This window comes from Drosophila erecta, unplaced genomic scaffold, assembly GCF_003286155.1.
Source record: "Drosophila erecta strain 14021-0224.00,06,07 unplaced genomic scaffold, DereRS2 tig00000283-arrow-arrow-pilon, whole genome shotgun sequence".
In the NCBI taxonomy this organism is placed as follows: Eukaryota; Metazoa; Arthropoda; class Insecta; order Diptera; family Drosophilidae; genus Drosophila; species Drosophila erecta.
The window spans coordinates 412,094-426,094 of NW_020825217.1; the positions used below are offsets into that span (position 1 = coordinate 412,094).

Below are 14,001 nucleotides of genomic sequence, written 5' to 3' on the forward strand. Positions count from 1 at the left end.
ATCCGGGAAAAGAAGTCCAAAAGTCAGCACTGCCTTGCGAAGATGCTCTCACCTATGCGACATTCGCTTAGAGCTACCACCCAGCGGTGGGTTTGCATACTATATTCGCTCCGCCAGAAGTGAGCGCGAAACTCTCGGTTCGCTGGCGGAACCAGTTCTCCCAAGCTTTGTGTTCAGTCCGCGGCACCTGCTGCTGCCCTTTTCGACTGGCACATTCCACAGGCCACGAACGACGCAGCCCGGACAGCCGAGCATTGTCACCCCCGCGGAAGGCGACAAGCGAAAAGCGGAAGGCCAGTTGCTTGATTCGATTCGTCCTTAATATCGATCCCGGGCATGCGCTCTGCGCCCGAGTTCGACTTTCGCACACTCGCACTTTCGGATTTTCGGACTGGGACTCGCAGGATTGGAGGCAACGAGAGCACTCGCAGTCGTTTGTGAGCGTTCGCAGCGCCAGGTACAGCGTACAGCCAGAGCTCCAGAGCTCAGCGCTCCAGGGGCTTCTTCGGGCCACCCCGTCTGACCGCTCCCCGCCAGCTGGGGAAGGCCAGGGGCTGCTGGCCAGTGGCTCTTGGCGTTCTCCCGCTCGGGCGGGAGAGAGGTGGTGGCCGGGGAGCCACGGAGCAGAAAAACCAGAGACACACACTGAGAGACCTAAAGTCAAATCACTTAACCAAAACAAGCTCAATACTTTTTTTTTGCTGTTCAAGTGCGAGTGCTAAAATAGAAACCCAACAACAAAAACCATAGAGAAACATCCAAAACAAAGTGATTCAAGTTCGAAAAGAAAAAGCGAAGCCGATGCCAATAGTGGATTTGTGATGCCAACTTAGCTGGGGGACCATAGTCAGCGCACCTGCGCAGAATCAGTGAGAAGGGGCCGTGAAAGTGCGCAGAAGCCCGACGAAGACGTGCCAAGAGTGTGGGAAGGGTTAGTGGGTGGGTGGATTAGCGTGGGAACTGCCAAGAGCAGAAGACATGGACAAGTGACATGAGACATGGGACTTGGGACGGGGGACGGGAAGCCGACGACTGCAGCTGACAAGTTTTCCAGGCGCAGAACGGCGGCCATAGTGCCACTCATATTTTCCGTTTCGGGAACCCGAGAACCGAACCAGCGAGTGGGTACGACAGGACAGATAGCAGCGAGTGCTCTCGTTGCTTTCCCTCCGTTTTCCTTTCATTCCCTGCAATTCCCTGCTGTTCCCTTCTCCCCCGCCCATCCCGGACTCTCTTCTACTACGTTCCACAATCGAATACTACGGCCACTCACATACTAGCACACATACACGCACTGAGTTTTCCGAGTTGACATTTTCCGTGCATAGGTTTCGGGGCATCGGCGAAAGGAAAAGCGCTGCGCTGAGGGCAGCTAACTTGGGCACCGCAAATCGAACGAAATCGGAGTACGAACCTCAGAGCGCAGAAATCAGAAATCAGAAAACAAAAAACAGAAATCAGAAATCCGAAATCAGAACCCCGAACCCAGAAAGCTAAAGGCTGAAACAAAAGGCCACAATTCCGAATCGCATGCTAATGAAATTTTCTTGTGTTTTCGATTTCTTGCTGCTGCTACCGTCGTCCGCCTGTGCAGCAAAGTGTTAAACGAAAAGCGAACCAAGCAAATACAATTAACCAGAACTGGAAGCACGTCAGTCCAGCCGCAGAAGCAGCTAAGTTCACACCAAACTCGGAGATTCCCAGCCAGGAGACAGGACAAGGAGCCAACCAGCCAAGAAGCAAAGGAGCTGAAAGGAGTGCGAACAATGTGCGCCGCGCTGCGTCGTAATTTGTTGCTGAGGAGCCTCTGGGTCGTCCTGGCCATTGGCACCGCTCAGGTTCAGGTGAGTCACCGAATCCCCACCACACCACACCACACCACTACTCCAACCCACACGACATGACAACACACCACACTACAGCACACCACAACACACCACAGCACACCACAGCAGACCATTCCATTCCACTCCACTCCACATTCGATACAATACTCGATGGGACGAAGGAGTAAGCCGAAAGAGCCGAAACCCAGAACAGAAACACAAACCGAAACCGAAACCGATGCCGAAACCGATGCCGATGCCGAGACCGAGACCGAGACCGAAACTGAAACTGACAGAGAACACTGGGCCAAAATGGCACCCTAAAACATTGTTTCGTTAGGGCTTTAAGCCCGAATTCGGGCCAAATTGACAAATTGATTTAAAAGGAGAACCCGACGCAATCCATTGATCGACGCCAGCCGCCCCGCACTCAAGCTGAGGAAGTGGAAACACTATCGATGCAGTGGCCGGGGAAGGCGAGTGGTGCCTCCGGTGGGTCTTTAGCAACTAGGGACTTGTTGTTTGTTGCATTGCTGTATTGTATTGCTCCACTGCTCCAACTTGTACCCCAACTTTTATCGCGAGTACAGCTGACCAAATCGCAGTGTTCGTGCTGCGTGCAACAGCAATGCCAATGCAACCACAGCCAACGCACACACACGCAGCACACTCTCGCACACACTCGCACACGCACAGAGAGCCAGATACACAAGCACTTGAGCGGGTTTCTGTTTGCTGTGTTGGCCGTGGGCCGAGCAGCCGCGCAAAGTATGCTACGAAAAATGTGCCACCGCTTAGCAGTGACGCTGCAGACTCGCGGGCTTGAAGGCGGGAAAGAGTTTAGGGCTGGGGATGGGGGCGTAAGTATTGGCTTAATTGAACCGTTTTCTCGTCGCTGGCTTCTGCCCAAGCGGGCGCCGAAAAACGAAATCCGTATGGCAGAGGGTGGAGGGTAGGGGGCAGGGGTAGCGGTAGCGGTTAGCGTTCAGCAGCAGCGGGCTTCGGCTGGCAATTTGCAGGGAAAGTAGCGGAGGTGTTGCCGGAATCAAACAGGGCGTGCAGGCATTTTGATTTCGACTCGCCAACCCCAAGCGACTGGCAATTATCGTGGAACTGGAGTGCGAGGCTGGGTTATGCGTCCTTCGGCTGGAGCTTCAAACAATGCGGCCAAAAGCAATCGGGCTCTGTCTCAGCATAATCCCAAAATTGGTCTGAGGCTGGACCTGCATTCACCACGAATCCTCTTGTTCAGGTCCATTCACTCACTGGCATACATGCGCATACACACACACACCGAACGACCATAAAGCTACAGGGAGACTTGCGTTGCCAGGATATTGTTGGCTTAAGCTAAAGTGTTTTTAAATCATTTGCGAACAGTGTCTGCCTGGCGGCAGCTCTGGTTCTTTGGGGCCGACCCACAATCGCCGACGTGCCTGACCTTAACAATTTTGCCTTACCTTCTAGTCTCTTAAATAACTCGCAGCAATCTCCCTTGGCAACGCAGACCGAACAGTGTTCTGCGGCGAAACAAAAACCTTATAAAATCCTAAAATCCATATTCATGTGGAGACGAAGCAGTTGAAAGAGAAGATCCGAGGTGCAGCAGCTTCATGGACCCAGGAGCTAGGACTTCGGCCCAATCCCGGCCAGGGAAGCAGTTAAGCTGCTTTATAGCGCACTGCACTCCTTTCATGGCTGGCTTTGTATGCAGCCTGCAATTTGCTTTGCTCTTCATTGGTTCATTCACTCTCCACCCATCGTCCCCTAGTTCGGCTATTCATGTTAGACCGCTGCTGCCTGCAATTCATGGCAGAACCATTCTGGGACCTGGTCAGCCACCCATGGCCACCCACAGGCCACCCTACACCGCCACTCCAGTCAGGCGTCGTTGTTATCAGGGGCACGCATCGCCGTCGTCAGTTTTGTGGTGGTCGTTGATTACTTATGTCGCTGCACACCCACCATTCCCACCCTGGCTGGGACAACTAACCCATGCCAACCTGGTTCACCAGGACTTTAATATTGGAACATTTTTCTTTGGGAAACAACAAACTGCTAGCAGTTGGTCGAAAAAAAAGACATTTTAAGTCGGCAGAGATCTGTGTTTTTCAAGCGGGATTTCCCCAGTAGTGGTTTCCTCCAGACAGTAATGCATTACCAACTGGGGGTACTCGTGTTGATAGGAATTTCTGTTTGTGTACCCTTCCTTCCTCAGTTCCTCACCCGTTCTCCTCTCTGCTTTTGTTTTTTCCGTGCTTTTACACTCTTTTTTTATATAAGGACATGTCTGAATCATCCAGAAAACAAAGCAGCAGGGAGGGATTTGCAGGACTGCAGGACTGCAGGATGGCACGATGGCACGATGGCTCGCACTGTGCAATATGGCAGGGAATCCCCCCAAACACTCGATGCCAAATGCCAACGACGTGTCTCCCTCAAACCAGCCGCCCCTGGCAAACGGAACACGCAATCGCTGCTGCCAAACAGCCCATACAAAGTCCCTTTCTGCGGAGGACTGGGGCTTCCAGAGGGGTGACAGGAGGCTGAAGGAGGGTGGCTGGCAGTCGTTGGCCATTTGATTGTCGGGTAGGAACTGCGAACCGTCGGCCAACTTTAGCTGCACACCCTCCTCCTTCGGCACAACTCCCCCAATTTCGCTGGAGTCAACTGAATTAGTCAGTTCGCTGCTCGGTGACTGATAGAAGCCAGCGGCGCAGTTCAGTTCACCTCCCCATGAGTCACCCACTGGGAGTGGGATGATTCATCCGGGAATGCTATGCAGTCGTCGCAGCGGAATTTCCCAGAGCCGCAAAACTTTTCACAAATTCCGGCATTCGATTCGAAAATGCATCCCTATACTCGTGCTCTTTTTAAATGCGGCATGCACCACCAAATGCGAGTGTGAAGCATCAAGTATTTGAACAAATAAATGGCTCGCCAACTAGACGAGCAGGAGGCACCTTATCCATAAGCAGGCCAAAGTTGTAGTGCCTGCACCAGTGTCCCATTGAAAGCGTTCTTTCCCCAAATACCGCTCTCATTCCCTGGAAGTGCAGCAAAAGTATCTGCCTTCGGGGCTCGTCGCATTGGGTTCAGCTGCAGAGACCGCAGTTCGTGATTGGGTTAAGTTTGGGATTCAATTGGGTTTGTAGCTGGTCAGCCGTAGTAAGTCATTTGAGCAGCCGCATCCCTCAGCCACTGGCTCGTCGGATCCGCACTTGCTCTGTGCCGACCCTCTGTCGACCCGATTCCATTGTCAATTGTCAGTCTAAGAGTTGTCCACGTCCTGCTCATCGTTCATTAGTTGTGGTATCGATGTCACACACATATGGACATGCTTTGCTGGAGAGGATGGGGCTGGGTTGGGGTGGGTTGATACGTAGATGGGTGGTTGTAGCTGTGCAGTGACCCCAACATCCCTGACACTCCCCGCCAGAGTCCTCCTCCTCTTTGTCGTCCTTCGCCACTCGCTTGGTTTTGTTTCGTTCCGTTCCGTTCCGTTTGGTTGCCTTGGCGTGGCTTTTATTTTGGCTCGGATCGAAGGTTTAGGTTTACGTAGTCGTGTTTGTGCTCTTGTTCGTTCTGTGCTGGCCGCAAGGGTCCTCCCCCTCGAATGGGCACTCGCCCATTCCTGAATCCTGTTACAAAGCATTTACGCTTCAATGGTTTTTTTCGATTATGCATTTTGCTCATTTTCATTTCGCCATTGACAAAGGCACTGGCCAAGCAGCTTGGCAGCTTGGCAGCTTGGCAGCTAAGCAACTAGGCAGCCAGGACTTTGGCTAATGTGTTCATTGTCTGTGGCTTAGTTGGAGTGCCAGAGTTGCAGGAATTAGGGTTAAGTGCTCCTGCCCAGCAGTGCTGTTCTGTGTCTGCTCGTGGGGCTCTTGAAATCGCAGTTCACCTTCGAGTGGCAGAAACAGAAATGGGCTGTGATGCCAGGCCAACGTGGGTCAACAACCATAATCCAACAAGGTGACTACTTTCCAGCCCTGCTGATAAGGCTGATAACGATGACCCTTCGCCGATAAAGATGATGATGAGGATGACGACGACGATGACTCACAATAGAGCAAATGATCCAGAACAAATGACAGCGTAAGAGAAACGAAATGAAAGAAAACCAAATGAATAGAAATGGGGGTCAGGCATAAAAGAATCGCTACCAAAAACAAGCAAAAAACATAAAAAAATGTGTATTCAGGTGTGTAGAATATATTTCGAGTGGAAACTCAACATAGGTTAATCCGTTTCCTATGCCGCCACAGCTTTCTGCTTTACCCCCACTGAAAACTCCACTGAAAACCAGCCAAAAATAGTTCATTTCTATATATGGGTCTTAGCTCTAAAACACATTGCAGACCCAGGCGTTAAGTCCTCCTTGGCCTTCTTATTTACACTGCAAACAAGCCCGAAACTATAGTTTTCCCTCTCATAAGCTGATGTTCCAGCGAAAGAGAAGCGCGGCCAGGGAAAATCGGAGGAGGTGCTTTGCCCCTTCTCCGCCACTTGCGGAGCACGTCTTTGGCACAGCCGTGCGGTAATGTTTTATACATTTGTATTGCAAACATTTACGAGGGGGAAAACTTCGAGAGAAAAGTAGGCGGCGGGGCGGAGGGGACAGTGGCAGGTGCTTGAATTTGTGATTTCGTTGACGGAGCCCGAACGTCCTTTCTTTTCGTTCCTTGGCTGGCTGCCTGTTCCACTGCTATTGTAGTGGTTCCAGCTGCAGGCGGAGAATGGGAGGAAGGGACTCCGGAGCGGTGGGTTAGTGGGTGGATGGAAGGTGTCGCCCGCCACCTGCTCAATAGTTCGTTGCTGATTTCATTTGAATAGCACAAATGGCACTTTCCAAATCGAACAGCTAGCTGCCGAACCCCTACCCCACTTACTCCACTTACCCCACTTACCCAAGCTTACAGTTCTCGAGCGGAATTGGGTTAGGTCTGCGCTCCCGATTTGCCGCCATACGAGGGGAACAGGGCCTGACTCGGGTTGACTTGACTTGTTCGACTCGAGTGCCTTGGGCAAAGCTGCTTTCGGGCAAAGCTTCAGCAGGAGGCAGGTTCCTGGAAGATGTCTTGTTGGCTTGCTGTGCATCGTTCTGCGCGATGGTGTGATCGGCAGATGCCCGGTGATGGGCATCGAGTGGCTTCCTTGAGCAGGCGATTGAGTTTTGCCGGCGGAGTGTAGCTCCTGCTGCTTATGCGACTCGCACAGAGTCCCAGAACGGCCAGCTTGTCGTGGATAAGTTTGGCAGGCGTCGAAAAACCTGCAAAACAGCTTATATAGCATATAGTTATGACCCAATTAATTCTAAAGCCACATCAGGTGCAAGGCGGGTCACATATTTGTGCATTTGTGCGTTTGTGCACTTGTGCTGGCTTTTCAAATGATTTTTCACTGGGTTCTTCTGACCCACTGCTCGTATTTTTCCTCTTTTGATGCTTTTCATTTGTCGACTCGCCTGCCGTCGACATAAAAATACAGAAATACAGAAATGCAGAAATACTGAAATGCGAAAACCGAAATGTTTATTTGAAATATGCGGCAGGAAATACATTTGCAGCAGAGTCCGCTCGCTTTTTCACTGCCCCATTCCAGCAACAACATTTCATTTTGCTGCCTTTTTGTGCGGCACGGAAAATCCAATTTTATTTGCATTTTCATTAACAGCAAATAATAAAACGGAAATATGATTTTTATGCCATTGCCATGATGGCGAGCGCAGAAAAGCTGGCACTCCACTTGCCCCTGTGCTCCTGCCACGCCCTCCTTCCGCCGCTTGGGCCACCGCCCACTTCCAAGCCATTACAGCGTGCATTTCCGTTTTCTGGCATTCTGCTCCTGCCACCCACTTGCTCCCCATCCCTGGCCGTCCTCGTTCGTGCTGGGTGATTATAAGCAATTTGTGTTATAAAATCGCAATATTGCATTTTCGGCTGTGTTTTCCAACTGCCTCCACTTTCCGTCCTGGCCGCTCCGATCTTTGCCCACCCGAAGAACTTAAAATCTGATGTGGCCATCTGGCCATCTGCCCATCTGCCCACCTGCCGAGCTGCACCTCGCGTTCCGTTTTGCTCTTTTCTGCCCGATTCCTCGATTGGATTATTTTTCAATTGGCAGCAGGGTTTTCGCTTCCTTGGAGCATACCCTGTTTGAGTCATTTAATCACGATTCCGTGGGCGAAGCTGCATTTGACCGGACTTTGTGCTAAGAAAAAACCGGCCAAAGTCGTGGTCTAATATGGCCAAGTCGCTAAATACGCAGCTTGACTGAGTGTTGCTCTTAGATTGATAAGTTTTTATGCGGGAACTTGTTAACGCTTCATTTCGCATAGACTCGCCAGTGTTTAAACAGGGAGATTCGTCTTCGTACTTTCTACTGGGAGTATTCGATGCATTATTGATTCTTCGTGTATTTCGTACCCCGCGGAGCCCTCGCAAAACCTTCTTTGCCCTTTATTGCCATTCATTCCACGCATTTCCATTGTCATTCGGTGCTTTTCGGGAGAAAGCTGCTCAACAATGAGTGCACATCAAAGGCCAAACTTCGAAAAGTCACCCGTCGGTAAGTTCGTTTGACGCCGTAATGCAACGCACCTTCTCGCATTCCTTCTCTAGCCCTGTAGTCCTGTAGTCCTGTAGTCCTGTAGGCTGGTGGGCCTGTTCCTGGTCCATGTCCTGGCGAATTCCCCAAATCCCATTTGGCTATCAGCACGCCGCCAGTCACAGATGGATGACGGGGATGGATGTTCGTTGTTTCTGGGAGCGTGGGTGGCTTGCCACAACACCAGTGTCTATGATGTAAAATGCTGGTGGGGACAGGCCCAGTCCCACGCCCCGCAATATGTGCGACGTGAAATCTGCTATTAAATTTAATTTTATTCGCACATTCATTCCAAATAAAACAGCAACATTTCGGCCCACGCAAAGTGTTGGGGGAAATGGGAAATGGAAAACGGAAAATGAAGTCAGAGCCCTCCGCCGTTTGTTGCAAGAATGGATGCGATGTCAGATTTTATGACTGCGTTTGCAGATAATGAAATTTATCTGCCGCGACAGCCCCAGAAGGATGACAGCGACGAGCAGGAGGGGCAGGAACGGAAGGGGAGCAGAACGGTTGGCCAGATGGGTGGTCGATAATCAATCGCCAAACCATTCATTCACTCAGTCAGCCAGTAGTACGTGCAGACAGCATGGATGGGCGGGTCTGGCTGGGATCCGGTTGAGAAATGATAATTCAGATAAATACTCTTGTTTATGCCAGCCTCATTCGCGAAAGCCAAAGCGCAGCTCCCACTCCAAGCCGAGTTGTACGTTTTGGAGGAGTAGGAGTGGAGCTTCCTTTGGCAACCAGAAGTTTAAAGCTCAAATGCCAGTTGGACGGACAAATCTGAAGTTATTTCAGACGGATCCCCTTTCCGCCCTTAAGAGCAGCTCAATTGAAACCAGGCTTAGCAGCGGCTCTAAAAAAATCGATGTTTGTGGCGCTTTCATCTGCCTTCATCTGCTCCCCGGCTTCTGGTCCCAGAATTATCCGACGGGGTCGGTTGGACCACAGTGCATGCCAGCGCAGTGGCATGCAGCCACAGAATGCGATCCGCCCTTCCCAGCCTGCTCCGCGTGCCTCTGGCGCCTCCTCCGTCTGGCACGTTCCGGAGTGGAATGGAAAGCGGAGGCCACGGAATGGATCCGGAGGAATGTTCGTCGTAGAGCAGGGTGTTTTGGGAGGGTGAGATAACGCACATTGTTGGCCTCGTCTCACTTAATAAAATAATGTTGTATGTGCTGCGGCGCATAATGGCCGCCACACACACACACACACACACACACACAGCTGCACTGGCGTTGGCGTCTTTATTAAATTCATACGCGCCCCAAATGGCCGCAGCAGCAGCCAGCTAATGGCTTGTGCCGTGGCATGTGCCGCTTAAATATTTCGAGTGCCTTCGCGAGAGGGCTGGGATCGAGCTGGAGTCCTGAAGTCCTGGAGTCCTGGAGTCCAAGACGGCAGAGCAATGACTCCTGGATCCCCGAACCGAACTGTTTCTTTACGACCCGGAGTATACACATGGGTGCGTGGTGTGCGTTTATCGTGGGCAGTGGGCGGGCAACCGTTCAAGCGCTGATTTGTGCGATTTATTGATTGATGCCGCCTGTCGCAGGAACACAAACTGCGGCCAGCGGCAGTACACGATTTTGCAGGGTATCGATGGCTGGCGCAATCGTAGGTAGTAGAATGTCTTCTTCGAAGCCTCGTCGCACCACTTTATGAACTGTTGGAGCGCCTGATTTGATGATGTACCTTGTACACACTTGACCCACAGACTGGCTCGCTGACTCACTTTTGTTATTACGCTTGAGTGTGTGGAGCGGAGCTTATGGCCTGAAACGCGTGTGACCAGCCAAGCAGCAAACGAGTAAACTGAGTGGAAAAGACATCTAGTGGGGAATGAGAGGGGAGGAGTGGGTTGTGGCTAAAGGTTGGGAATTATAAATTTATAAAGGGACCAATATTACGGACGTTCCCAGCGTCTGTGGGTGACTCGAGAGGTCGCATTCGTTTTCGATTTTGTTCTGAAGCCGCTCGAAAGTCGGGCGATTCAAATGGTTAAATGTACAGGCCCTTGGCAGCTGCCAGAAAAACGTTTGTGTCGTAAATAAATCGGGCGTGGAATGGGAAGGGAGCTGCGCACAGAACTGTGCTACAAAATATATATATATTTATTTTATTATCCATTTTTATTTTATTAAGGCGTACGGGGAGTTTTATCTCGCTCTTTGTGTCTCTGGCAGGTATTAATTCAGCCCATTTGGGCGCGCCGGCTAGCTACAGTTAGCTGTGTCTAAATTTAAAACAATAATAATAACATAAAAGGGACCAATCACAGATAGCGTCTACTGACCCTCCTCAAAGGAGATCAGTTAATGAGGTCTCGGTTGTCTCAATGGCAGGGTGGTGTCTCGCACAACATTCTGAATAACATGGATCCTTTTGATTTGTCTATATCTCGACAAATCAACGAGATATTCCATATTCAAACAATTGTTTTTAGAGTTGTGGTAAAAAAACGGATTATTTTATGCCGGAAAACCGGAAAAACGACTTTTGGCAAATATTCGCTATTTTCGATAGGAATTTTCATCATGACTTCCATAAAAATTATCACAAAGGTGAAAGAATAACAGTTTTAAGCAGCTAATTACCAACTCTTACCATCCCTATCACTTTTTGACGGATTTGGGAAATTACAATTTTTTGTGATTTTTTGCCTTTTTTTGTAAGGGGTAACATCAACAAAATTTGCAAAAAATGGCCAAAAAATTCCATTCCTATTTTTGGATACAGTTCGATTGGAAATTTAAATACGAGCTCAACGATATATAACATTCTATATTCAGACAATTATTTTAAAAGGTGTGGCCATAAAACTGATTACTTTATGTCGGAAAACCGGAAAAACGACTTTTGGCTAATATTCCATATTATTGACGGGAATTTTCTTCATAACTTCCATAAAAATTATCACAAAGGTGAAAGAATAACAGTTTTGAGCAGCTAATTACCAACTCTAACCACCCCTATCACTTTTTGACGGATTTGGGAAATTCAATTTTTTTGTGATTTTTTAACTTTTTTTTAAGGGGTAACATCAACAAAATTTGCAAAAAATGGCCAAAAAATTCCATTCCTATTTTTGGATACAGTTCGATTGGAAATTTAAATACGAGCTCAACGACGTATGGCATTCCATATTCAGACAATTATTTTTAAAGTTGTGGCCAAAAAACTAATTATTTTATGTCGGTAAATCGGAAAAACGACTTTTGTGAAATATTCGATATTTTCGAAGGGAATTTTCATCATAACTTCCATAAAAATTATCACAAAGGTGAAATAATAACCGTTTTGAGCAGCTAATTACCAACTCTTACCATCCCTATCACTTTTTGACGGATTTGGGAAATTACAACTTTTTGTGATTTTTTGCCTTTTTTTGTAAGGGGTAACATCAACAAAATTTGCAAAAAAATGGCAAAAAATTAAATTCCTGTTTTTGGACACAGTTGGATTGGAAATTTAAATACGAGCTCAACGATATATAACATTCTATATTCAGACAATTATTTTAAAAGGTGTGGCCATAAAACTGATTACTTTATGTCGGAAAACCGGAAAAACGACTTTTGGCTAATATTCCATATTATTGACGGGAATTTTCTTCATAACTTCCATAAAAATTATCACAAAGGTGAAAGAATAACAGTTTTGAGCAGCTAATTACCAACTCTTACCATCCCTATCACTTTTTGACGGATTTGGGAAATTACAATTTTTTTTTATTTTTTCCCTTTTTTTGTAAGGGGTAACATCAACAAAATTTGCAAAAAATGGCCAAAAAATTCCATTCCTATTTTTGGATACAGTTCGATTGGAAATTTAAATACGAGCTCAACGACGTATGGCATTCCATATTCAGACAATTATTTTTAAAGTTGTGGCCAAAAAACTGATTATTTTATGTCGGAAAATCGGAAAAACGACTTTTGTGAAATATTCGATATTTTCGAAGGGAATTTTCATCATAACTTCCATAAAACTGATCAAAAAGATGAAAGAATGACAGTTTTGAGCAGCTAATTACCAACTCTTACCATCCCTATCACTTTTTGACGGATTTGGGAAATTACAATTTTTTTTGATTTTTTCCCTTTTTTTTGTAAGGGGTAACATCAACAAAATTTGCAAAAAATGGCCAAAAAATTCCATTCCTATTTTTGGATACAGTTCGATTGGAAATTTAAATACGAGCTCAACGACGTATGGCATTCCATATTCAGACAATTATTTTTAAAGTTGTGGCCAAAAGACTGATTATTTTATGTCGGAAAATCGGAAAAACGACTTTTGTGAAATATTCGATATTTTCGAAGGGAATTTTCATCATAACTTCCATAAAAATTATCACAAAGGTGAAAAAATAACAGTTTTGAGCAGCTAATTACCAACTCTTACCATCCCTATCACTTTTTGACGGATTTGGGAAATTACAATTTTTTTTGATTTTTTCCCTTTTTTTGTAAGGGGTAACATCAACAAAATTTGCAAAAAATGGCCAAAAAATTCCATTCCTATTTTTGGATACAGTTCGGTTGGAAATTTGAATACGAGCTCAACGACGTATGGCATTCCATATTCAGACAATTATTTTTAAAGTTGTGGCCAAAAAACGGATTATTTTATGTCGGAAAATCGGAAAAACGACTTTTGTGAAATATTCGATATTTTCGAAGGGAATTTTCATCATAACTTCCATAAAAATTATCACAAAGGTGAAATAATAACCGTTTTGAGCAGCTAATTACCAACTCTTACCATCCCTATCACTTTTTGACGGATTTGGGAAATTACAACTTTTTGTGATTTTTTGCCTTTTTTTGTAAGGGGTAACATCAACAAAATTTGCAAAAAAATGGCAAAAAATTAAATTCCTGTTTTTGGACACAGTTGGATTGGAAATTTAAATACGAGCTCAACGATATATAACATTCTATATTCAGACAATTATTTTAAAAGGTGTGGCCATAAAACTGATTACTTTATGTCGGAAAACCGGAAAAACGACTTTTGGCTAATATTCCATATTATTGACGGGAATTTTCTTCATAACTTCCATAAAAATTATCACAAAGGTGAAAGAATAACAGTTTTGAGCAGCTAATTACCAACTCTTACCATCCCTATCACTTTTTGACGGATTTGGGAAATTACAATTTTTTGTGATTTTTTGCCTTTTTTTGTAAGGGGTAACATCAACAAAATTTGCAAAAAATGGCCAAAAAATTCCATTCCTATTTTTGGATACAGTTCGATTGGAAATTTAAATACGAGCTCAACGACGTATGGCATTCCATATTCAGACAATTATTTTTAAAGTTGTTGCCAAAAAACTGATTATTTTATGTCGGAAAATCGGAAAAACGACTTTTGTGAAATATTCGATATTTTCGAAGGGAATTTTCATCATAACTTCCATAAAACTGATCAAAAAGATGAAAGAATGACAGTTTTGAGCAGCTAATTACCAACTCTTACCATCCCTATCACTTTTTGACGGATTTGGGAAATTACATTTTTTTTTGATTTTTTCCCTTTTTTTGTAAGGGGT

At 46.5% G+C, this 14,001-nt stretch overlaps 1 protein-coding gene across 12 annotated transcripts in view; it reads left to right on the top strand.

The window, feature by feature from the left end:
* Positions 1-364: 364 nt before the first annotated feature.
* Positions 365-14,001, top strand: part of LOC6555540 (amyloid-beta-like protein) — a 57,044-nt gene continuing 43,407 nt past the window's right edge. For all 12 annotated transcript variants that reach the window (XM_015153293.2, XM_026983057.1, XM_026983059.1 and 9 more), the window contains exons 1-2: positions 365-457; positions 1,595-1,844. In XM_015153293.2, the coding sequence (XP_015008779.1) occupies positions 1,767-1,844 (78 nt within the window). In that variant the 5' untranslated portion in view covers positions 365-457; positions 1,595-1,766. The remainder of the gene's footprint in view (positions 458-1,594; positions 1,845-14,001) is intronic.